The sequence below is a fragment of the Oryzias melastigma genome, linkage group LG4, assembly GCF_002922805.2.
Source record: "Oryzias melastigma strain HK-1 linkage group LG4, ASM292280v2, whole genome shotgun sequence".
Classification (NCBI taxonomy): domain Eukaryota; kingdom Metazoa; phylum Chordata; class Actinopteri; order Beloniformes; family Adrianichthyidae; genus Oryzias; species Oryzias melastigma.
Window position 1 is genome coordinate 23,690,687 of NC_050515.1, and position 26,089 is coordinate 23,716,775.

The 26,089-nt window shown below is 40.4% G+C and overlaps 1 protein-coding gene across 2 annotated transcripts in view; it reads right to left on the reverse strand.

Moving 5' to 3' along the window:
- LOC112150672 (pre-B-cell leukemia transcription factor 1) overlaps nt 1–26,056 on the reverse strand; it is a 40,984-nt gene extending 14,928 nt beyond the window's left edge. For both annotated transcript variants that reach the window (XM_024279129.2, XM_024279128.2), the window contains exons 1-2: nt 25,573–26,056; nt 22,817–22,890 (exon numbers count right to left, since the gene is read on the reverse strand). In XM_024279129.2, coding sequence (XP_024134897.1) covers nt 22,817–22,890; nt 25,573–25,757 — 259 coding nt within the window. In that variant the 5' untranslated portion in view covers nt 25,758–26,056. The remainder of the gene's footprint in view (nt 1–22,816; nt 22,891–25,572) is intronic.
- Between the last annotated feature and the right edge of the window lie 33 nt (nt 26,057–26,089).

A 26,089-nucleotide genomic window follows, 5' to 3' on the forward strand; every position in this document is an offset into this window, starting at 1 on the left:
GGCACACTGTAGCATAGCACCCCCCATACACACACTTCAACGGGTTACAAGCTGCAATATCTGCTGCACCCCTAATCCACCTGCAGAGCATCTTTAGACGGCATCTGCACTCAGGTGACTTGGGTGGGGGTCTATTTACTGGGACATAAGAAAAAGACTGGAAATCAGAAACAATGGTATCTTTTCTGCAGCCTGAAAATGAAACCATCATTAAAGCAGAGGGGGAACAATCACAGACACTCCAAATTAATAAGCAGCGATAATGAGCCTCTATAAACAGGCTCATCATTAAACAAGGACAACCTTACTGGCTAAATGCATGCAGCTTGACCGTGAAACCGTCTGACTGATTAGAAGTCTGACTGATTAACTGTTTGATTAGCTTAATAGTCTAATTTGGCAAATTTAAACACAGCTCGAGCGGTTACCAGTCCATACTCACAAGGTATACTTGTCTAACTGCTTGTTAATGTACATTTCTTATCAGCCCATCACATGGCAGCAACTCATTGTATTTAGTCACGTGGACAGGATCAAGACGATCTGCTGCAGTTCAAACCAAGTATCAGAATGTAGAACTAAAAGGATTTAGGTGACTTTAAATGGTTGTTAGTACCAGACGGGCTGGCCTGAGTATTTCAGAATTTCAGGATTTTCACCAACAACCACCTCTAGGGTTTACAGAGAATGGTCAGATAAAGAGAAAATATCCAGTGAGCGGCTGTTCTGTTTGGGAAATGCCTTGTTGATAGCAAAGGTCAGAGGAGAATGACCAGAATGATTACAGCTGATAGAAAGACAACAGTAACTCAAAATCACTGGTTACAACCGAGGTCTGAGGAAGAACGTCTCTGAACACACAACACGTCCAGCCTTGGGACAGATGGACTACAGCACCAGAAGAACACACCAGGTACCACTCCTGTCACCTAATAACAGGAAACTGAGGCTACAATTCACACTTGTTCACCAAAACTGGACAATAGAAGAATAGAAGATTGGAAAAATGTTTGGTCTAATGAGTCTCCAACTCTGCTGCGAGATTCGGATTGTCAGAATTTGACATCAACAACATGAAAGCATGGATCTGTCATGCCAATTATTAATGGTCCAGAGCTGAACTATCAGTGATCCCAGCAGTTTAAGACTTCAAAACCCAGAATATTTCTGCACTACGGTTACTGGTTCTTTGAACTGCAATGAGCCTTCTCACAAGTTTTGGAGTCCCATAAATTCCTCCTAAAACATGCACATCTTGGTGTCATGTTTTTTAAACTCAAAGGACTGAATTTGCTGATGCATGTCACAAACGGACAATCTGGTAAATAAAGTATCGTCATTCTATACAACTTGAGAGCTCCGGTACTAAAGTGTTAATCAAAAAGGTTTATTCTGGAGGAGAGTGAACTGAACCAGGCCACACTTGACAGACTGGACTAGTCCAGTCCAGCAAAGGACCAGTGAACTGTCCAGGGTGTACTCTGCCTTCGCCCTAACTAGGTTGGCTTTAGTGACCCTGTGACCCCAAAAGGAATTCAGTCGGTTTAGAAAATGAATGGATCATCTAGGCTGTGGTGGACACAGAAGTCGACATTTTAACCCTTGAGCTATCTTAGGCATGTTTACATTAATAGTGGGGTCATCTGGACCTCATCTCATCAAGAGAATTGTGGGTGATCTTTGGATTCTGGGGACACTTCATTACTGCCTGAAGGGAGTATTGAAGCAGGATGGGTAACAACAGTCTTCAAGGCTTCATAAAAGAATGAAAAAATGAAGAACCATAACTGGATCACGAGGTTTTATGTCCTTTTTTGGGCAGCTAAGTTCTGCCGAACAAACAAACAACACAGACGAAGCAGAACAAGCTGGCAACCTTCAAGTCAGAGTTCTCCAGTGAAGATATAAAGCAGCTCAGCTCATCCAACCAAGTGTCCCGTGTCACATGAAGCCCAACTCCAGACAGCAGCGGGCGGGGTGGGGGGTGTATTGTGCATCACCTCAGGCATGTGGATTTGGCCCGCCCTGTCATTTAGAGTTGCCCTGATCTGCACCAGCTTATTAGAGCCATTCCTTCAAGGGGGCAGACGAGCACGTCACAGAAACCAGGCCAGGGGAGGGTGACCACACAGCCACCCTCAGCATGAGCAATCACAGCCTCACTCTGCCCCCGATGTCCCTTTGATTCCCTGTCACTCTGTGTTAGTGGAAGTTACTATCTGTGGTAGCAGAAGAGGAGCTCGGTGTGATCCGGCTGCGGCACTCCACCCTCACAACTCGACAGGCCCGCTCATGCATGCAGGACCCAGTCTGCAGTGGCTAAGCCAGCGTCAGCAGCATCATCTACAGTCACTGTTGGGCACATTTGTAACCAAATAACCAATCCACTCACACATTCTGGTGCAGAATGTACTCTATCTACAGCCAGAAATGTCATTTTTTAGCCATGTGGAGGAATACGATGCCACAACTGCAGCAGATCATGAACACCGCCACTCACTGAGACACCTCTATGTCATGTGACCACACAGCAGGTCAGAAGCAGGGAGAAGCCTCCTCCGGTCACAGGGGGGAATCTCCTTCTCCTCGCATGTCCTCTCACATAAACTCGTTTAAACCGTGAACATACTATCCATCCACCCATCCATCTTCCAAACCCACTGAATCCATTTTGGGGAGAAGCGGTTGCTGGATTCTATCTCAGCTACTGCTGGGCAAAGGCAGCATACACAGTAGACAGCTAAATGCAGAGGCAGGAAATACATGGAAAAATGCCCTGAAGCCACGTGAGCGTGTGACCTAACCTCTACTGAAGGCCCACACACACTGTTTACAGAGTGGGCCTACGACTTTCCAAGACGGGTCAGTCCACCTCCAAACCTGCCTTACTGAAACAAAGACAGCAGACCGAAGTACAGTTAGTTTGTTCCCTATGATCAGTCTGATTAAACCCACCTCTGGGTGCTGAACTCGTTTATTTTAAAAACACAGCAAAAAATGTTAAAAAAGGCTGTATCTTCTTTTTTCCTCAAACTTTCTCATTTTACTATTTTTCATTCTCCTGATTTCTGTATTTCTTTCAAATTTTCTGCCATTCCTCCTTTTCTCAATTTTGCCCCAGTTTATCAGTTTTTCCCCTAATATCCCTATTTTGGTAAATTATTTTTTTCTTACTTCTTTCCTCCCCTCATTTTTATTTTTGTGATTCCCCACTTTTTTCCCTTCTGTCTTCTTCAGCTTAGATTTACTTAACATCTTTTCTTAGTTTTACCTCTTGGAAATCTTCATTTTTTTTAGACTTTTCCATCATTTTTTATGTTTTGTTCTAAGTTTGATTTCTTCACATTTTTTTCTATTTTATTATTTTCTTCTTTTTTCTCTTTATGCTTTTCTTTCAAGTTTTCCTTTTCTTTAATTTTACTGCGGTTTTGCGATCTTTGTTGCCTTAATTTCTACTTTTTTGGAACAGCACACATAACCATGCCTCTGTGAGTTTGTGAAGGGGCGGGGCTCCTGCTTACTATTAACAACATCAACATTTGAGTGTCAGCGTTGGGACAACCATAGACATTTTAATGTTTATTTCCTGATTCTCTCAGCCCCGTGGCTCATGATTCCCGATGTGCAGCATTCCATCAGCCAAAGTTTGACCTTCCATTTGTGTAATGCAGGCATCACGTGTGCTCGTTTGAGCACAGATCTGTGTGCTCGGGTTTGGGTGCTGATTCGCTGAATTGCCTGAAGATGTGTAAAGTCAGTAGTGGCACCAACCCAAGCTTTTCATAAAAATATAAATGATGTAACTTCTAGGAAAGGGCTTCCATCACCAGCCAATGTCTTTGCTGCGCCCTCTCCCCTTCAGAGATCAAGTTTCCAAAGCTAAGAAGATGACAACATCTTGGGTCATTTTTTGAAAATTACATGATTAAGGATTTCACACATGAAGCACCTATCCTCTGAGACTGAGAAAAGCCTGAAAAGAGGCCTTCTAATGCAGCATTCATAAAAGTTTCCCTCTGACTGGTAAATATCTGTTTTCATCTCCAATAGGAAGGAGGACTTGGGTGTGTGAGGGAAATTGTCAGAGAGTTGCCAGAAAACAAGATTACCATAAAACATCCTGTTGCTGATAAAAGAAGAGTTAAGAGAGCAGGAAACAGGTTTCAGAGTCTGAAGCAACATTTGTGTGTGAGATGTGAGGGGGGGCAAATTCTCTTGGACAAGATGTGACAGTACATCTGCACCATTGACAAACCGTGGACTCTATGGTCTAATGCAGGGGACTGCACCCGGAGTCTCCGGAGCCTCTGGAATAGAGTCCACAGTTTGTCATATGTATATATGTATATATATATTTGATCTTTAAATTTTGTCTGTGCTTGGAAAAAGTTTAAAGCACATAGTCAGGATAAAGACACACCAAGGTAAACTTAAGGTATAACAAGAAAAATTACATTTTATTGATTATATTTGTGGCAGTGAGATGATCATATGTTGTCCAGGGTGTTGAAATTCTTAAGAAGAAAAATATATGACCCTTTTTAAAAAAAAATACATTTACATTTTGCCTTTAAAATTCTGTTTTTATTCATAAAAATAGTTCATATATACGTAGCATAAAAGTAAAATGAGCATATTTTAGGTTAAACATGTGTTTTGATCAGGAAGAGATTGTCCTGATTGGCTCTCTAAGAGTGTATTCAGACTGGATATATTTGGTTTGCTTAAATGAACTAGTTTATTTCCCCAAATAATCCAGAACAAATTTTTAGTCTAAATACACCCAATTGGACCCTGGTCTAGACTTTAGACCAGGAAGCGCTCTCAAAACCCATCTTTCAAAGTGATCTCAGTTAGATTACAATCGTATTGATCTCTGGTTTGCTCTGAATTTCCTCAGTCTGTATAGGCTCTGTGCTCAGAGTGGAACAGTTGGATCAAATGGCTACTGTAGTCTGGCATTATGGGAAATAAACAGAGAGCCATGGAGAAACGTGGAGCAGTTATGGAACAGAAACTCATTAAAATGTGGCCACATTGCTTCTCACACGATTTTGGTGTGGACCAAATTAAGTGGATTCGGCCCAGACTAACAGACTTTTCTAGTTTGAATACACCCTTACAGATTGCAGACCCCAGATCTAATCAATGAGGAAACACAAGAATCTTCACATATTAGACAGACACTTTCATACTTTCATTAGCAGACAAAGAAAGTCTAGCCCATCGTTATGCTCAAACTGTGTCAAAGCTGGTGTTTGATCTTTAGTTCAGTTCACAACTACCCTGCCTTTTTGCATTTTTCCCCAATTACCCAATCGTCTTGATGATGGTTTGGCCTGGAGCTTTTTCAAATGAGCTGTGAGAGCATCATGCCAGCAAGACAGAAAACGAAGTAGTGTTGTTTTGGAGCAGTGTGTGATAGCACGTCTGCTTCACCAATCAGCTTGAACTCTTCTATTTTTTATTTTAGTGTGAATCAAAAAATAAGTGAGGCATCTCAGGGTGCAGCTTCTTCAGACTTCATTTCACCCTCTCACCATCACCGCCACCAGGGCGGATTCCTGTCTGAATGTTGTTATGCTAATGCTGCAATCCACCTGTTTTTAAGTGCAGCAAAGCAATTTTCTAAAGGAGAGCAGAGCAGATCTTTAAGATGCCGGAGCAATTTACGGCCGACAATTTTCCCCGGCTGTGAAAAAGAGAGCTCTCTCTGTAAAAGTACCTTCACAGAGCCATCATGGGGGTGGGGAGTGTAACGGGGCCTGCTTACAGGGGAAACTGCTGTCAATCCTTGGCTTGATTATCACAGATCTGTTCTGAGATCATGATGGAAGGAGCAGCTCACAAACATACCACTCACTTCCCCCCAGGTTTGGACTAATAACTTAACAGCTACAAAATGACATGTATATGTGGGGCAGGGGGATCTTAATCACAAAGCTCCTCTTGAGGGATTCTTGTGCTCACTTATGTCCCAAACTAGCATGTATGTGATCAATGTACATAGACTATCAGCCTTACGGACTGTCTGATTCTTTTACAGATCTTCTCAGGGGCTGTATAGATTATCTCATGGTGGTTTTGTAAGGTTCTAAATGGTTTCTAGTTGTCACATGTTACTCTTGGTGGCTAAAATTTGACTAGTCCCCTGATTAAACTGCAGTTCCAGAAATGATTGGGAACAATTAGATATTATTTCTCCTCAGTTTTGATACCTTTTTTGAAACAAAACATCACGTTTGAAAACTTCTATATGATAACCTGTATGTTTTCTGCCCAGACATCTCACTCTAATTCAAGGCAAGCAGCTGCACCCTTTTATTTTCAGTTTTTCCAAATTCCTTTTCTCCATTTTCATCCAGGATTTCTGTTGCGGATTAATCTCTTGCTTTGGATCAAACAACTTTCATCAGAGAAAACGACGTCGCCATGATGTCAGGATTTCATAACAGGTTTGTTTCTATGAGGAGGACAGGGCCAAAGGTCATGGAGAACCTTCGTTTGAGGACCCTGCCTTCATCAGTTCTTGGAGTTCATATCTGCTTTTCTGAGCACAGACTTAAATACCCATTTCAATGAAAAAATAGTGTTTTTAACATGTTCTTGTGGCATTTTTCCTCATGATAGAGGACATATACCGGTATAAAGAAAATCAAAGTTAAAATTGTGTTTCTGAGTATTTATTTATTCGAATCTTTGTAAATCAGGAGCAAATAAGACGTCCATTCTAATGCATCCACTTGTAGACAAACAGATCAATCTACATCTGATCCTTCAATAGCTCCAATTCTGCTCGCCAATTTTATTGCACCACTAATGTTAGGGTAGTGGTGTGAGGGGCTGTTAGCTAACGGGAGAGAGCGTAAACAGATGAATTATGGGAACTGGAGTTGGCCTTACTCTGAGCCAACGGTACCCCCCTCGACTCAGTGCCAAATTTCCAGTGAAGTACTGCCCATTGCAGAAACTTTGTCCCCAATTTTTTTTTTATTAAAAACATCAAAACATCAAAATCATAGTGAAAAGACCAATGGTAAGACCAATGGTAACACTTATAATAGATCAAAAGATGACTGGCGAGGGACTTTAAGCCCAAAGAGCACATTTAGAAAACATATAAAAAAACATTGATTGTGCATATTACTTCCCCAAGACAATACACAGCAGAAATTTTCTTATTTTATTTTTATTTTTTTAGAATTTATCTTGGTTAGGAAATAAAAGAGTTAATTTGTCTGCCACCGTCCTCAGGTCAGGTCACAGGGAGAAATTGCTGTGGTTGAATTGGAGGATGTGTATGCATTTTTGTTCATCTTTAGAAAGTTCACAGCTGATTGAATTCCAACATGTCTGATGATCAATCAAAACGAGATATTTTATGATGATCACACATTTATGGAGTAATGTCACTTGAACTACAGAAACAGGTTTAGGGTGTGGCCTGATTGCGTCTCCCCATCTTGTCTAAGAACTCCGACAGGATGGGGAGGCCTTAAAAGGCCACGTACCAACTGTTAAACTATAATCTAACAGCTGCCTATCATCAGCCTGAGAGCCACATTACAGCCTCTTTTCCCTAAAAGAGCACACAGTCCAATAACTCCTCTTTTTATACACTAACCCCACATTTTTGAGCCAGTCCAATAAAGTTTTAAAATGTCACAAAGGGACCATGATGGAGCTAGTAAAAAAGCCAAGAAAAGTAGTCAGATCCCTGTGCTGTATTTTCTCATCCAGTAAAGGTTTATCTCTGTAGATTGAGAGTCAACGAGGGAGTGACTGAGCACCTTTACTGCCTCAGAGAGTGACAGGCTGACGCATGTCTTCTGTGCACGCTCAAACCCTTTTTCCATCTCAAATCAAGAAAGTTCAAACTGTGAGTGATGCACAAACTCAGGATTTCTGAACATAGCAGCAGCTAACACGCGGGGGGAAGAGCGGGATCGCCTTCAGTTCCTGGACGCACATTGCTATAAATAGTCAATAAACTTAGGCTGAGTGGGGCCAAAGAGTTGCTCTCCCTCAACAATAACTCAATCACACTCAAGTAGCACGCTGGACGCATGTTGTTCGAGTCGCTGACACCACCGAGCAGAGCGTGCACGTTGCAGTGTGGCTTGCTCAGCTAAGGGGCTATACTTAAGATGAAGGGTGATGGAACAAAGCCTGGTGCTGTCTGTGCAGCTGCCAACACGCCCCCCCACAGGCTGCTCCAGGCTCTGAGCGGCACAAACATGTACGCCGTAGACGAGGTAACCTTCAGAAAGCGGCTGCTTTCTCCGAGGGAGCTTCAGAAGATGAGGCCGCCGCCGAGCCTTTACACATGCCACATTGGGCGAACATGTTTTCTTATCAGTACCCCTCCCTTTAGAAGAGAACCACCATTATTTCCCTCTCGCTGTGGGAACACAGCTGCTCTGAGGGAGGAGGAAACATGAAAAGATACATTCATCTGTCCTGCTGGGGTTTGAGGTCAGAAGTAGGGCTGCCTTGATTAGTCGATTAGTCACGACTATGTCGACTATTAAAACAGTATTAAAATCCATCCATTTTCTTGACCGCTTTGTCCCTTTCGGGGTCGCGGGGTGCCGGAGCCTATCCCGGCTACTGTTAGGCGAAGGCGGGGTACACCCTGGACAGGTCGCCAGTCTGTCTCAGGGCCTCAATCACACACCCATTCACTCTCACATTCACACCTGGGGGCAATTCAGAGTCACCAATTAACCTATGAAGCATGTTTTTGGACGGTGGGAGGAAGCCGGAGTCCCCGGTGAAAACCCACGCATGCACGGGGAGAACATGCAAACTCCACACAGAAAGGTCCCAGCTGGGATTCGAACCAGGGCCTTCTCGCTGTGAGGCGAGAGCGCTAACCACTGCGCCACCGTGCAGCCCCCAGTATTAAAATAGTCGATTAATTTAATAGTCGATTAGTGTCTGTTTTGTTTTGTCTCATTTTGTTTTAATGTAGCCATATGCTGTTTTTGTTGTGGCTCTTTATTATTTTGTGTATCTGTCTGCTATAGGGGTTTACTATTACAAGGAAAAATTCCCTTTTCATGTTTTGTACCTGCTTTCAAATACAAAAATCAATAAACAAATTGTGGGGAAAAAAATAGCTGATAAGTCATATTTTTTTAATCTCAAAACTACAGTGCATGCTTTCTAATTTCACACCTGCTGTTGTCTTCGACACATGAGCACCATAAGGCTAGTCCGGGTCAGTTATGATGTCACAGGAAGTTCTAGGAAAACTTGGAAAGTGGGAAACACTAAAAATAAATTAAAAAATTAAGAAAAATGAAAAAGTGAAGGAAAGAAGCTGTATGATTCATTAATAATAAACTATCACCTTAATTGTCTTTAATTTTAGTTAGCATATAGCTTAAACACTTGAAGTGTAAAGCTAATGATGGTTAAGATGTGTGTTTTACGTCCAGTTTACGCATACCCCGATTAGTGGACTGATCGGAAAAATAATCGGTAATTTGTCGACTATTTAAATAATCGTTTGTGGCAGCTGTAGTCAGAAGAGAAGAGCGCTAGGATGGAAGTGACTGTTTTTACTTTTTTTTTCACAAATTTTGATTCTTTCAGTTTGATTGCAGAGAAAAATCTTTTGAGATCTTCTTTACGAAGTCCATCCTCTTCTTAGATGAAGGAGCTTCTGCTCTTGTGAAACATTACTAAAACCTTACCGTTCTGGACAGTTCAAATCTAAAACTCTGCTGATTAAGACATGTCATGATCGGAAAAGTTCAATTGATTATAGTGATTATGGTTTACTTAGACCACTATAACTGGAAGCTGATGTTGAAATGAGGGCAGAACTTTTCCAGCAGGACAAACAGTCCGTTTGAGGGAGATCATCCCAGACAGGAAGTACTTGTCTCTTCCTTCAAACGTTCCTGCTTTCTTCCCACAACCTTCAAAATGTCACTTCTGTACCTCACTGGCATTCCACTAAGACTTTCCACAAACATAAAAGTTGAGATTTGAGGAGTTAAGACAAACAAAGACAGAATCATCAGAGCCTGAAGATGCCTTTCCTCACTTGACCACTGACAAAGACAACAACAGTGAAGAAAAGCAGTGCCTGTCTCTTTTCTGCGTGATTCATGTCTCATTTATGCTGCATCCACTGCAGCCAGCACACAACGCCTCTCATATCTCTCTTTGATGTTTCTTGTCTGTCAAGCTAAATCAATAAAGCAACATTTCAATCGCGGTCCTTTGGACTCAGTTCCAGACAATCCTGTGGGCCAAAGAGCTTCCATCAGACAAAACAGAAGAGGAGGAGAGGGAAGGAAGGGCTGAGAAGAAGCAGACAGGATCGAGGATCAATCAAGTCACACTCATAGCTTCCAGTGAATAGACAAATATGTACGTTTGAAATGTGTTCTAAAAGTCAAATGGATTTTTTCAAGCCCTTTAAAATGAAAAATAGGCCTCACATTATTGAGCCAGGTATTGCAGGTGCAAGGACATAGATCAGCCACTAAAGAGGAGAATCGAAACAGAAATGTTTGAACACAGGAGTGTCCGAACTTTAAATGAGAATATTAGATCTACCGAACTTTAAAAAGATGTCGGGATATCCTCCCACCAAATCATTGTCCGAACATTTGAGGATGCGAACATGAGAATATTAAAGAATCTAAACACAACAACATCGGAATCATCATAAGAAGGTAGCAGATCATCTTAACATTAGTTAAAAAAAGTTAAAATAAATAAGAAAATAAAAGTGCAGCAGTGTCCGAAGGTAAGGCCAGTAATGCGCTTTTTTTAAGAAATGTACTCTTAATTCTCATAGAATTAAACGTTTATTTTCTTGATGAAAACCAACATCTCTACCTTCTCTGATTTGAGCCCGTTTCTAGTCTCATCAACTGTTTTGTGAAGTGTGGGCTGAGTCGTTCTGAACTGTGTGGTTTTAATAACAATTTAATAAACCCCATGGCAACGTGCACTTACTTGGAGTTTGCTATTGCAATGTTTTTGTCATCGACTTTACACTATCTGCACAAAGAAAACATGTTTCTGCAGTCTTCTAGTGGAGTATTTATCTGTAATAATAACCTTGAAATCACGTGATTGGATTATGACGTCCCACTGAAAACAAAAACTTGTAAGAACAGCCAAACGTTAGGATATCTGGATGGCTTTACACCTGAAAAGTCTATGCATAAGACAGTCCGAACTTCAGAACACCAAAATATCCAAACGCATGACTCATCAATAAATAAAGATCTTTCTGATCAAATCTGGGACAGAGTCTGAAGACAGCGTGGAAACTTTCCGCCTTTGTTTGTGCAAAGAGAATGCATGAGAACAAGAAAAAGGAATTATAGATCAAGACACGATTGTGAGCAAAGGACATCGGGATGTTTGAACGCAAGAAAACCAGAACATCAAAAACATCAAAACATCACAAGCAGCTCAACAGCTGAGAACGTAGGAAACTGTGGCTTCAGTTCTATGGTCTATGGTGGATGGAGCTCAGTGCCGTCCTGATTGACACCTTATACAAAATGTTATGTGATGAGTTAAATTAGTAATACGTTTGCTGAAATCAGTTTTTGGTGGTGTCAAAATATTTCACCCTTCACCTTTTAACCCTAGAGCATATCGTCGGGTGATTTTCACCCAAGCTAAAGCATTTACATGATTTTCAATATGTCACATTTTTCTGAGTGTCGTGGGTCTCTGGGTAAAATCTCACATGTTCCAGCAATGGGTGGACCAAAAGCCAAGTCTCTGGTGTCATTATTCAGGAATTTTTTTCATCTCAAAGTCCTAATTTTTCTGTAATTTTCAAACATGTTTTTAGGATCATCCTATGTTTTTATATTGCATTTTGTCACACAAACCACGGTTGAAAATCAAAGAAAAGTCTCTAATTTATCATACGATTTTTTTTTCCACAAAAAATACATTTTAGATTTTACATTATATTGGGTAAAAATTACCCGGCAAAAGTGATGGTGTAACTTTTTAGAGCCAAAGTGCTCTAGGGTTAATTTATATTTTACAATGCACTTATTATAGTAAAATACATCTTTAACACAACAATCTTACTTACATTCTGAATAAAATACATTCAATCTTCAAAAACGGAACTTATAAGATCCTGACAAACATTTGCATCCGGCCGTTTTTACAGCAGTAACGTCAGAACTTAACGTGATCCCAGAATAACCTGTTTGAAAATGTATAATCAATATAATCTGTAATGAGGGCATGGAAATCCCTTTTGAACTCTGCGTAGGAGCACAGAGGCCTGAGGGCGTGGCCATGTCTCATGTGAGGGAGGGCTCCAGTGAAATAAGCTGAAGAGCGTGCGCGCTGCAACTGGAATCCTTCCAAAACATGTCATGCTATGAAAACATGCATCTTTTTTGTGTCACATCTCTGAGCCTCGTGCAGCTCTGCCACAAAGCCACACCTCTCGTTAGTGAGGGGGTAGAGGGGGGGGTAATTATGCAAATGATCCGGCTAGAGTCATATCAACGAGCTGCATGCGCCATTATCGTTTGTGCTGTGGGGTGCCCCCCCCTCCTTCTTGATCATTCATACAGAATCATGGCCTAATGGCATACCATTACCATAATTGCACAAGTAGTGTGGCAAGCCTCCCTTCTGCTCTGTCAGCCGAGAAACGGAGAGGAGGGGGTGGGAGAGCAAAGAGGGGGCAAAGAAAATTTAATTAACCCAACTCTTTCACCACTCCCCCCCACCACAGTAAATGTCTGTTTTCCAGACAGGAGAGATGCTTTCGAGAGACCTGGTAATGATGAGCCCTGGTTTCAGGCTGGTGTCTGTCAGGCGGAATAAAATTATTTTTTAATTAATCCTTCATTAGAAGACGAGGCAGCTCAGATCTTCAAACCCTCCTAATGCTCTTGTCTTTAATTAACGCTGCACATTCATTTAGGCTAACAAGCTGTGGACTTTATATGCCACATAAATTCAACAGTGACACTCCAGCAGGTCACAGCTACTCCACCAGGATGCTCTGCAGGAAGTCAGGTGTGTTGCTGTACCATCAGTCACAGAAAAGAGGCGCAATGCATGTTGCAGGCCAAGACTCCTGCTAATACTCCTGCTAACTCCTCCACTGAACTTCACACTGGAAGATCACGGCCAAACTTGTGAGGAAGTGTCTCCTCTGCTCTAGAGTAAACATCCTTGATAATTTGAAGTTTGGAGGTCTGCAATGATTGACTCTACAAAAGGTTGGTGATTTTTGTGCCTCAGCTTCCAGATACTTCGGCTCAGTACTTCCAGCAGGAGATGTTGTCTCGTCTAGTGTGTTATGAAACCATAATAAGTACAATACAAATTTGATGACAACCAAGTTCATATCGGACTTTTTATTACCTCTTAATTTATTAATAAATATTATTTTGTTATTTTTATACATTGCATTTAAAATGTTCTATTTACAAACTGTATTTTGCACTATTGCATCCATGCACATCTGCACATTTGAACTCTACCTCTTTTCTTCTGTCTATTTGTCATGTTGCACAGTTATTGTCCTATGTTTCTTTTGATTCGTTACAATGTAAATTGCAATGATAATAAATGATTCTGATTAAATAGACGTTTCTGATGTTTGATATTGTGTCTGGTACCTCTTATATGCATGTGCCTTATCCATCCATCCATCTTCTATATGCTGTGTCCAGTGTAGGTGTCATGGTGGACACTGAAGCCTATCTCAACTACTGTTTTAAAAGTTAAAACAAAATTTCAGAAACTAAAATTAAAAACAAAAAATTAACATTTTGTAAAAGAAAAGTAAATCAAAAACCTCAAAATTAAATGATAAAAACATGAAAAAAACAACAGAAAATGTAGGGAGCATCACTGATTGGATGGTGAGGTTTGAGTTTTGATAAAGGGGTAAAGCAGAAGCTTGGAGAAATATCTTCTATTGGAGCTAAAGTTATTCCATGCCAAAAGACAAAGGTTGAAGAAACATCGTCATCCGGTTAAAGACATCCCGCGGTACCTACCTTATCTGGTTCCTTATTTTACTTCATTTTTTTCAACATTTCATATTGATTTCTGAAAATTACTTTTTTTCCTGAAACATTTACTTTTGTTTTATTACATTTTGGTTTCTGGAATTTTATTTTGATTTCTAAAATCTTTTTTTAAATAATCATGTTACTTTTTAAAATTTTCCTTGTGATCTCTAATGTATTTTTGCATTGAGGGATTTGTTGATGTGATTTGAACTTCAAGGCCACCGTATCTAAATGTCACATTCATGTCATCTTCATGTCTTACATCAAAATAATAATGTTCACATGTAAGTCTTGTAAGTTTCTTATTTACATCCAATATCAATCCAATACATTTCTGCCTCTGTTGCCTGTTTTCTACTCCTCTTCTGTCCCATACTAGTCTGTAAATATGATGAAGTGTTAGCGTGGATCACCAGTCTGTTTCTCACAGCCTGCAGATTAAACATTCATGTTCTTGATGGTGTGGAAATCTCTGTTCCACCAGTAATAACCACTTCAAACAAACTCCCTCACAGCAGCTTCCCATTCCTCTCCAGTCTGGTTTAGTTTGACACTTGGAGCTGGTAAGTAAGTGGGGAGTGAAGAGCTGCAGAGGAATTCATTAGAGGCGCCCCCACGGGCTCTGGGCTGGAGCAGTAATGACGGTGTGTGTGTGTGCGTGGTGGGATGGGGGGTAATGAAATAAACATGAGGGCTCAGCACAGTCAGACAGTGTTGCCGTTCAAACCTTCAGCTGATTAAATCAGACTGGACCCGAGCGGCATTGGAGCGGGGGCCATCGTCTTCAAACCCCACATCCACACCCACAGTCTATGTGAGCGCACGCGTGTGATAGCATTGATCTTTCCCGTCTTCATGTCATTAAGAATACCCATTACTCTGCTGCACACAGGGCTTGGCTGTGCTACATTATTAATGTCAAAGCACCCCCAACTCTTCATCACCCCCCCTTTACATAAACCAGCCTTCTCATGTAAAAACACTGTCTGCTTCATTGGATCAGGTATAATGGATTCCAAAAAATAAAGGACAGGAAAACAGGAACGTGGAGACGGGATGAGGCTGTGAGCATCGATGTATCTAACTTCTTCATCCCTGCAGGAGGAGGCCAGCTAATGCACAAACACACACCACTGCAGTATGGTGCAGGTAAACGGGGGTTGTAGGAGCCCAAGGACATTTGTGAAAGATTACAAAAAGATCTCTTTTTATGGAAACATAACATGTCTGTAATCAAGATACACAAAGTAAGGAGAGAGAACAAACAGTATGAGTAGCTGAAGAGTGTCTGATAGATGTGACTGACTTTTCAGGTGTATAAACTCACAACTGAATAGTTTATTATGGATGTTAACAGAGCTTCAAAACTCATCTGCTCTGCACAGTTTTAAATAAGGTTATGACACAATTTTACTAGAACTACAGTTTAAAAATACATTAATTTGTAATAAATACCTAAATAAAAGCTTGATTTATTATAATAATATCTCATAATTCATACTGACATTTAAACATAACATATAAACCTTATTATTAATAATTTATTTTATCCAAATTATTTTATTTTTATTGAGTTGACCACATTTAAAGGAAAATACAGAGTCAGTTAAATAAAACAAACAACAAACCAATAATAGATTAATTATTTTTCTAAAAAAAATCCTATTTTTTTTATTTTTTAAGTTACCAACAAGGGAAATCATTTGCCTTAACATTTTTCTAAGATTATATATTGATTTCATCACATGTGATATCATATTACTAGTTTCTCATGTTACTAGGAGAAGAATACACAATAATACATGTACATGTACATGCACGTGTGATTTTAGACACAGCTTCATCAATCAAAGCCTGTGAACGTCGTCTCTGAGTCTTCTGAGGGTTCACAAACATCTGGAGAAGCAGACAGGTTGGTTCTCCATGAATGATCCAATGAAACAGCCGTGTTTTTCAGGTAAGCAGCTGGGTTTCATTCTGACAAAAAATGCTCTGCATTTATTTTTTAAGGTATTAAAGTTAAAGATCCAATGAAAATCGCGTTTTTAACACGTTTTTCGAGTATTTTTTTTATAAAGGAGGACGTGTACAGAATAATTTAAGATTATAACTGTGTATTTGAGTATTTTTTTTATTCAAATCCTGTTGGATACGGAGCAGATGAAAACTGGATGTTTGAAAAAGCTTGGGTTTGTGACGTAGCAAATGAAAGTCTGCGCTCCAATTCTGAAGCATCCACTTGCAGAATAATGGATGCACTAATGTCTTCGTTTTCCTGATACGAGCTGACCTTTGGCCCAAATCTGTACATAGCTCTGACATTGCTCGCTCTTTTTTTTCTTTTTTGCTACACTAATGTGTGCTAGAGCTTGCGAGGTGCTGCGCGAGAGAGTGTAAACAAAGAGCTGATAGGAAAATTAGCTGAGCTAACTTCTGCGCCAACAGTCCTGCCCACAAAAGGCAGAGATTTGTTGCTTGATGCTTTTTGCTTTTTTTGAAGCGCCTTGACACAATCTCTGTTAAATATCAGTGCATCCTATCTCCCTCATACTGAAAAAAAGCTGAATGAAGTACTAAGCTAAATAGTTGATTCTGTGTGTGATTTAACCGCATACTTTGTTCCTTCCCCCCTTTAAAGCAGCAGTAAAGGTTTAACCCCCCAGCAGCACCACCATCATCTCTGACTGAAGGCATGATTTTAATCAAAGGGCAGAGCGTGTGACAACACAGGTGATTGTTCCCGTCCTCCACTACAGCCTCTCAGGAGTCACATGATTGACAGCTCTATTTTCCTAGTTCAACCTCCCCTCCTCTGCTAAACTTACAGAGCAAAGACAATAAGAGAAGAAAATAAAAGCCAAATTAGCTCTCTCAAAGGCTCATGGGAACATCCCGCTTTGTCTTCGGGAATAAAAATCCCAAACAACGCCTCCTCCAGGAAGCAAAGCCAACATCTGCCTCCTGACACACAAACAGACACTAAGGAGCTTCTGGAGAGCAGGGAGCGAGGTCAGCAGGAACAGGCAACACATGACCGACATGCATGGGACGCAGTGCGCGTGCATGTGAGAGCAGCATGTGTGCACGTGACAGCAGCAGTAGGACAGCCCTACAAAACTCTGCTGTGCTGCTGACGCACGAGAAACGGAGATTTCTGTGAGCTTCTCTGCAGCTGTTAATATTTTGTGACTGCTGCTCTGACACTTTCAGTGTCAGCCCAATTTGTGATACAACGAATGGTGGAGGGGGGGCAGGAGTGGAGGAGGCGGATGGAGGAATCAGGGATGGATGTTGAGCTAAGGTGGACCGAGTCGGCGGTTTCTGGATCTGACAGTCAGTTTCTTTTGAATGGGCCCGGTTAACAGCAGCACACTCCAGCCCACATCTGCATATCAGACTAAGACAAATGAGAGAAATCAGAGTCACTGAGAGAGGCACTTTATCAAAGTCGCCTCATCCTCCATCTCCTCAGACCTCTTTATCTCATCTGTGTTGTCAGAATAATAACTTATCAGCTGTCAGCAGCAGCGGCCGCTCACGTGCGCGTATCAGCCGGAGTAGAAGTGACGGGGAGGTACGGCTGATTTTACAACAGCGACTAACGCTTGTTGATCATCTTATAATCTCCATCTAATCTTCATTTTCAGAATAATTGCAGTAGAAAATGTCAGAAAATCACCAAGCGGATTTAGAAAAGTCATGAATTACAGATTTTACAAATATTTTGAATAAAACCTAAGCATAAACATAATCTATACGTACATTTATTCTACATACTGTTGTCTAAGTTTATCAGTGAAAACGATTGTACCCAAAAAGAGCCTCAGTCCACTCTTGCAGCAAACGGAGAAGCTGGGATTCTATTCTAACCAATTATCAACACTTTTTAATGGCACTATTATTAAAGCATAACACTTCAAGAATTGACTTTATTTTGTTTTGTGTTTATGCTTTGCACCAGAAGGAGAGGACATGCAGATAGAGCAGGGGAGGCAAAACCAAAAAATTAACCCCACACATGCATAACAGCACCAGAGAAAATGTATAAAACACACCCAAACACATAACATGTAACATTTCACACATATCCAAGAACATGACACACACATATTTGCGGCTGTGTAAATGATTGTATTTGTGTGTGTTGAGTGTCGTAGGTGATCATAGATTGACATCAGTTTGACTTAAGTTTAAATCATTCTTGTCAAGGGTTTTTTAAGGACCCCTCAACAAAATCTCAGTCTGACTGCACTGAATTGGATCGTTTTCAGTTTTACCTCACAGTTAGAAATATATTTACAGTTTTGCATCTGTGATTTTAAAAAAATGTCACATTATAAAAGTTATCAGAACAAAAGTGAGGTCTCTTTCCTTGTGCAGTAATGTATAAATGAATGCTGGACCTTTGTTGGATGTGGGTGTGGCTGTGCGGGACGCAGTAAACATCAAGAGGGGGTGTTCAGTGATTTAAGCTGTCAAGAACACTAACTAAACAGGACTGAGGTATTCAGTTAGGGTCATTTCAGTTTCACTTTAAATAAGAGAATGATAATGTGATGATGATGCAACTGTACAAATGGACCCCCACCACCACCACCACCAACAGAAGGGGAGTGGCAGCAATCTATAGACGTTTGGGAGGTGACAAGAAAAAGCCCAGCTGCATGAAATATCAGATGCAAATAAAAAGAGAAAATTTATCATGACTCTAATGCAGTCTGATGGGAGGGGGCACTCTCTCCCATGAGGCGCTGAGCGCTGAGTGGGGAGGTGATGTATGGGGGAACTGCATGAGAGGTGAAAAGCGTAGCGAGACTGACAGAGTGTGTGTTTGGGTGTGTGCGTGGGGGGGTTTGGGGAGGTGTCTCCCAGGAGCTCAGGGCTAAAGTGGAATAAATGTTGATTAGTGTTGATTTTGTCCAACGAGCAGCCGGCAGCTAAAATCAAGGCTGAATTGCAGCCAGAGAAAGCCATTAATCTTGGTCTTTTTTAAGTGGAGTTTATTAATTTGTGCCCTTTCTACTATGGGGAATGCCCTCACCCCCCCACCCTCTGCGTGAAGATTGTGGCAGCTAAGCCTCTAGGACTCTTAGCACACAGGAGGACGCTTCTCTGAGGAGCAGGAGGAGGTGGGAATCCAACTCTATGATAAAAAAAACTCAGGCACCCAGATGGGGCAAATCTTACAGCAATTATCCTGAGCTTCTTCAACTTTATATGGTCCTAACATTCTTTAGAAAACTTGTTTTATCACTTTTTCAGGGAAATTAAGGAATTCAGGGAACTTCATAGTGAACTGAATGAAAACCTACTTCCTCTCTGCTCGTCAGACGTGCAGCAGAACATCACTTAACCCTTTACACTGGAGCTCCACTGTTTATGTTCTTTCATTTATTGTAACTTTTCAACCGCTAACACAATAACTCCAACAAATTTTGAAGGACAAAACCAGCTTGTTGACTTGAAAAGTTACAGTAAAGATTTTGTGTTTAAGCATCACCGGCGACGCCTCAGGGGTTAAAGGGCTAAGCCTTATTTCCACTGAGTGGTCCAGACCGGTACGATACGGTAAGGAGTGGTACGGTACGCTCCAGGTAATTCTGGCGAGCATTTCCACTTATTAAGTCTCGCTTCCACTGCTAGCGTGCCGCTAGCTCACCCTGTTTCACACGGTTGCTAGAGGGATGTTTGCAGTCCCACTACAGACCCGGCCTTACTGTTGTCTGCCTGCATTTTCAATATAGACTCGTTACCAAAAGAGTACACAGGAAACCACAAAAACCCAAATGCTTACAAACGCTGGAAACGTTAGCTTAAATGAGGGCTATATAGACACTTTTCTACTGTCATCATCACTTTCTGCCAATCGATGGGTGGTCACACCGGCTCCATGGACCTACATTTGATGAGGGCCCCCAAGAAGTAAAGTTACTGTTTAATGGGTTCATTTTACAATGGAAACGCTCAAAATATCAGACCTGACCGTACCATACCGGACCGCTCAGTGGGAACGAGGCTTTAACAAAAACTGGAGGAGGTTCTTGTAATTTTGATGTAATTGTTAATGTTTACAGCCTAGCCATTATATTTCAAGACACTTTAGGGGCTTCAGGTGTTATTCAAGGTTGCAGCACCAAACATACGTCCAAGTTCTCTGTTTTAACTGTGAATTTCATTGAGATATTCCCAATGATACTTATAAAGCTATTGAAATCTTTAAAGTCCCGCTCCAATGAAAATGGTGTTTTTGGTATCTTAACAAGTTCTTGTGACATTTTTCTTATAGAACCTACAACAACCAGCCACAAGCTCCCAGCTCTGCTCCATTCCGATTTATCAACTTGCAGACAAATAGATCCATTAACCTCTTAGCTTTTCTTGTCTAAACTAGCATCTGGCTCAAAACTGTACAGCAATATTAATCGCCATTGTTTTTGCACTATTAATGTTAGCTCGGGAGTGTGAGGGTCTGGAAGTTCGTGGGAGAGCTTGTAAACAGATGGATGATGGGAAATAGAAGGAAGCTTACTCTACACCAATGGTCTCGCCAACAACTCAGAGGCAAATTTGTGATGAACTACTGACACTCTGCAGAAAATGAGCTGCTCAGCTATAATAACTGAGAACACCCAGGTACATGCCCCTAACACAAAGTTTTGAAGAGTTCTAACATCCACAAATTTTGACTTATTGGATACCGATTCCCATGTTTTTGAAACCAGACATTTTATTGGTGACAGTACTGGAAAAAGACTCTTCCAAGAAAGTTCTGAATTTGTAAGTAAACCCCCTTGTGTATGAATAGCTGTAGTATTGAACAGGTTTTGGCTCAAAAAGATAATTTATTTTGTATCCTTAAAATCACAGTACAAGCAATAAAAATCACTCCAAACCGTCCAGTAACAAAGCTCTTTGATGTGAAAAAAGTGCATCAGTACCGTGATTGGCAGGCTGCATCACGCTGATGCACACAATAATAATGATGGTGAAGATGTTAATTATGATTTTAATGAGGATGAAGATAATAATTAGGTTAAGTTAGAGCCCATAATAGTTGTCACACACCTGAGTGTGGGAAATTTGATTTTTGCATTTGACTTGTCTCCTGGGGGAGCAGTTAGCTGCATTCACATCTGTGTTCAAAAGCATTTAGGTGTTTAACCAACCCATGATGCCGAGTGCCGAGCAGGGAAGCCCTGTGTCCCGGTTTAAGTTGTAGTCTGACTGTGAATATGAACTATACAAAGTATAGAAGAGTGGACAATGGGTTCATAAATGTTCAATAACCTGTGAGTTTGGTTAACTCCTTTGCACCGAAGACCAAAAGTCACAATGATGGCCTGGACAGCGTGGGTGTCCCTTAGCACTCAATACATTCTTGATAACTTTGCCAAAACTGACAAAGGTTTTCACACTATAGTTTACAGCATTTCTTATAAGTTTAACAGCTCTGACTTTTACTTCTTTCATTAATAAAACTTAAGCTGGTCAGAACGAGAGGGACCTGGCTGCGGACAAGTTGACACCCAAACACATCTTTAGCCGGAAGCGGAATTTTGCAACTTTAGTCAGAAGCAGAAGTTCCGTATCTATACTAGCTCACGGCGGGAATGGTAACTACCTCAAAAGTTTCTCTTTCCATCTTAAAAACTAATCTAACTGTATATTAATTAAATATATATATATATTAATGTATTTTTGATGTGTGGTGTATTTTTGCTCTACATTATTTGAAAAAGAAAAAGCATGTCGAAAAGTAACTAAGTGAGTAAAATATGAAGCCTCATTTCTATTGTTTGACATTACTACAACGTTAGCCCTCTGGCCTTCTTGTGGACTCTCACAGTTTAACTCTGCCATAGATCACTCAGGTGTTACAATTTAGTGAAAGATATCTAGAAAAAATTTCAACATAATAAAAATGTAGGGATGTCGGAGTATCTGGGCAGTAGAGACGGACTTGAGTTCTTAACTTTTACTTTGGGTCTAGTAACTTAAATAGTTAATGATGCAAATTGATACTAAACATCAAATTGCAGATGCTCATTTTTTGATTATTTGTTTTAATACATAAAAGTCATTTTGGGTAACAGAAAACTACATATTTGTTATTAAAATATGCTTTAATCTATTCTTTAAATTATTAAAAAATTGGAAAGTAAAGCTATAAAACTCGAAATGTCACTTTGTCTCTGTGAACCAGCTGATCACGTAAGAAATATGATATGTCAGAGGGGAAAAAATGAAAAAATTTACAATGGGATGGAAACTAAATGCAAAAATAAAACAGTTAAGATTGTCAGAAAAATTAGTGTTTTTTTTTAACCAAAGTTTTAAACCGAAATTATTATTTTTTTGAGAGAAGGAGGATCAATTTCTGGTTTCTGTCTATTTCCGAGGGGAAGAGTGTAAATTTACAGTTCAAGCCGAGGACTTTTGGCCAATAATTATTGATTTTGGGGCGCCATGTTGTTGTCTGCAGCCTGGTCCTCTTGGTCAGAACCTGCGGGGTCAGGATGGGGGTGGAGCCAGCAGCAAAAGTGCAACCACACTTTCAAAATATTTCAAAGAAATACGATTTCCGTTCGCTTGGTATCACTGATTGGGAAGAAGGAGGGGAGGAGGGCTTTGTTTGTGTGCACCTCCCACACAAATATATGTGAGGTCAAATAGGATACAGACATGAAACCACCACCCCTCAACTTTGAGGGAGGGGGACACCGATGCTAAATGAAGGCAAATCTTTCCAGTGATCATGACAGCGACACCAGTACCTGTTTTCTCCTTGATCTCACAGAGGACGTTGAAGAGCGCCGGCTTCATCCTGTGACAGTTCAGTCCATGTTTCCTGAAACGCACGAGGGGGGAGGTTAGAATGGAATGAGGAAAAATGCCCCCCCCCCCCTCCCGTTAATGATAATGGATTTAGTCAGACTCTAATTCAGGCAAAATTGGGAGACAAAAGGTTAATTATAGACAAAAATAATATGTGTAATAATAAATCTCTGAACATGAGGGTAACTAGAGTTTCTAAGGGGAAGAGATCTGGAGATGGGGTCTACATGACCCTGACTTTATCCCCAATGAGCCAAATGTGAGCTGAAACTGTCATTCTGTCTCTCACATTGTCACAACTAAAAACAAATGTAGAGAATTTAGTTTTGCCCACAGAGCATGGGGTTTACGGCCTTCAGAGCAACTGGACTTTTCATAATTCCCACTTGAGCGCAATCAGGACGTAATTAGAACAACACATAACTGGGCACAGACCTGTAAAGTGCCACATTAACACTGTCCAAGTGGATATCCCAGATGGGCTATGGTGAAAGCCAAAACAAGAGAACATGGAGGACGGAGCCAAGAAAACAAGAGGAGAAACAATGTTCTCCTTTATTCATCAGAGCAGTTACTGATAAACTCAGGAGGATCTTCAACATGACCAGTGTCCATTCACTTCTAACCCAGCAATACGCTGAGAGAAACTGGTCCATTGGAATGACAAAGCTCAAAGAAAATGTGGTCATTGCTTTACTGAGTGCTCTGATCTCTGGGGAATCTAGAAAACACCTCCTTAGAGGGATGGCACAAGCATGACTCAGCACTTCACGTTCATAAGGTGGTGGACAGGAGACACTTCTTTGATATTAATTAAGTCACATTCAAGAGATTAATGACAGAGTCTTTAAAAAAGGTGTTAAATAAGTCAAAAATATCCATATCTCAATTTTTAATGTAGTTAAACAAATTTAAAAAATTGAGACTTCACCACGTAAATTTGGAACACTTTCTGGTCCAATATCACTGTACATGATCAACATGATGAATGATTAAAACATTCCATTTGCTATGTATTTCTAACTTGTCATGTACATGAAATTAATAACTTTCCTTGTTTTTCCTTTTATATAATATTCTGATTTACAACAGTACCCTGTTTTTATTTGTTCTTTTTATTTTGCTCTGCCACTTTTTTTGTTTTATTTTGTTTTCTTTCAGGAACCTGACCTGTAAAATGCTGTATATGCTACTTATGAAGATGTTATTTGATAAGTTAAAACTCAATAAAAACTTGAGTTGAAAAACAATATAAATCTACTCTCAGCAAGGTGGGGTCTCCTACATAAAATATGTTTACATTTTTTAAAATAAATCCAATCCTGAGAAAAGAGCCTTCACGTTATTGTCTAATTGCGTAGCCACAAGGGGGTCCGTCTATGTCTCTGTGTCGGCCCCCAAGCCTGGATAAAATACATGATTGTGTCAGGAAGGGCATTCGGGGTATAACTCTCTCCAGAAAACACCAAGGCGAAGCAAGAAAAGCTGATCCACTGTGGCAACATCTTGCCGGATATGCCGAGAGGTGAACAACAACAACCTGGATGAAATTTTGTGAATTCCAGTGGAGAGGAACTTTTGATTGGAACAGCTGAAGCAGGTTCATTGTGGGTCATCATTCAGAGTTTTCAGTTTTCATATGAAACATATTTTCATTAAGAAAATTGCTTTAACACAGTAAATAGTTGTTTTGTGAGTGTTCAAACTCGGGACTCTCCAATAATAATAATAATAAAAAAGAACAACTTACATTGCATGTTAAGTGTGGTCTACAGACAAGCAAACACTGATTTATTAATTTAACCCATACATCCAAGATTGTGATAAAAATCGTAACATTTTCTGCATTAAAAAAATATATTTTCTGAATCTGATCAAACTTGAAAATATAAAGTGTAAATATTTCCACTAAAGTATTTTATATATATAGTTAATTTGTTGCAAATTTTGTAAAAATAGCCCTTACCATGTTGTTCACTGAAAGAATACAATTAAAAGGTGAATTAAAAAATTGAAAAATAATAATCATTAGTATTAAAACATTTAGATTGAAAAATATATATATATATATGTATATATATATATATCAGATTTCTACATTTATGTTTACATTTCAAACGCATTTTATATTTTTTTGAAAAAAACTATTTAAAATTGATTTATTAATAAAAAATTGCATTTATTTTTGCTTTCAACTGGAAAAAGCGGACAGAGGATGCATGAGCATGTAGGGAATGCAAAGAGTGTATCATCATCACCTGTATCAAGAATAAAGCCTTGTTTTCTTCTCTGAAACTATAAAAACACAATGTAGTGTTATTTTATTATTTTAATGCATATATGAATTTGAAACATTGTCTTTAATATTGTGGGCAATCCTTAATATTAAAATTAACTAAACTAATTGTTGTTATAGCCTACTGTAATATTTTGTTTAAAAAAAATACATTAGCATATAAAAAACAAAAATTAGTAATTACAATCAATAATAATATTATTGATTATTTTATAAAAACAAATACTTTAAGAATGTAACACTATAAACTAATTAAAAAACAATAACAAAAATTAAAGTCAATAATAATCCTATTTTGTTGGTGTTTTCTTGAGTTGCTTCATTCAGATAGTAATCAGCGCTCCCACGTGCACGCTGACGCGTTCATTGACAGTACAGGGAGCCCGCGCGCGCGCGTACCTGGCCTGCGCCTCATCCAGGCTCTGGTCCGTGATGGTCATGATCTGCTGCAGGATTTCTCCCAGCTCCTGCTTCCGCGCGTCCCCGTCCACCACCGTGCCGCCCTCGTGCACGTGCTGCGGCAGGCCGGCGTGCGCGGCCATGCCCGGCGCGTGAGAGAGCATCATCCTGGGCTGCTCGTCCATGTCCGTCACCTGCTGTCTGCTGGAATCCCGGAGAAAAACCTCTGAATGAATCCCACAGTTCTCCCCGTTCAGGATCCGCTGCTGCCTCAACCCCCCAGGAGGTCCTGCGCGCCAAAACACCCCCCCACAAGTGCCTCCCGAACACGGGAAACGGAGAAGAGTGGATTTATTCCACTCTCTCCATCCTCGCGCCGCGCGGGCTGGACAGCGGCGACACGCACCGGAGTCAGACTCCGCCTCCCCCCGAGTAGGACCTGGAATGCTCCATTAGCCCCACCTGGAGGAGTAACCCGCACGCGGATCTCTGGGATGATGGAGAGATGCAGGCTCGG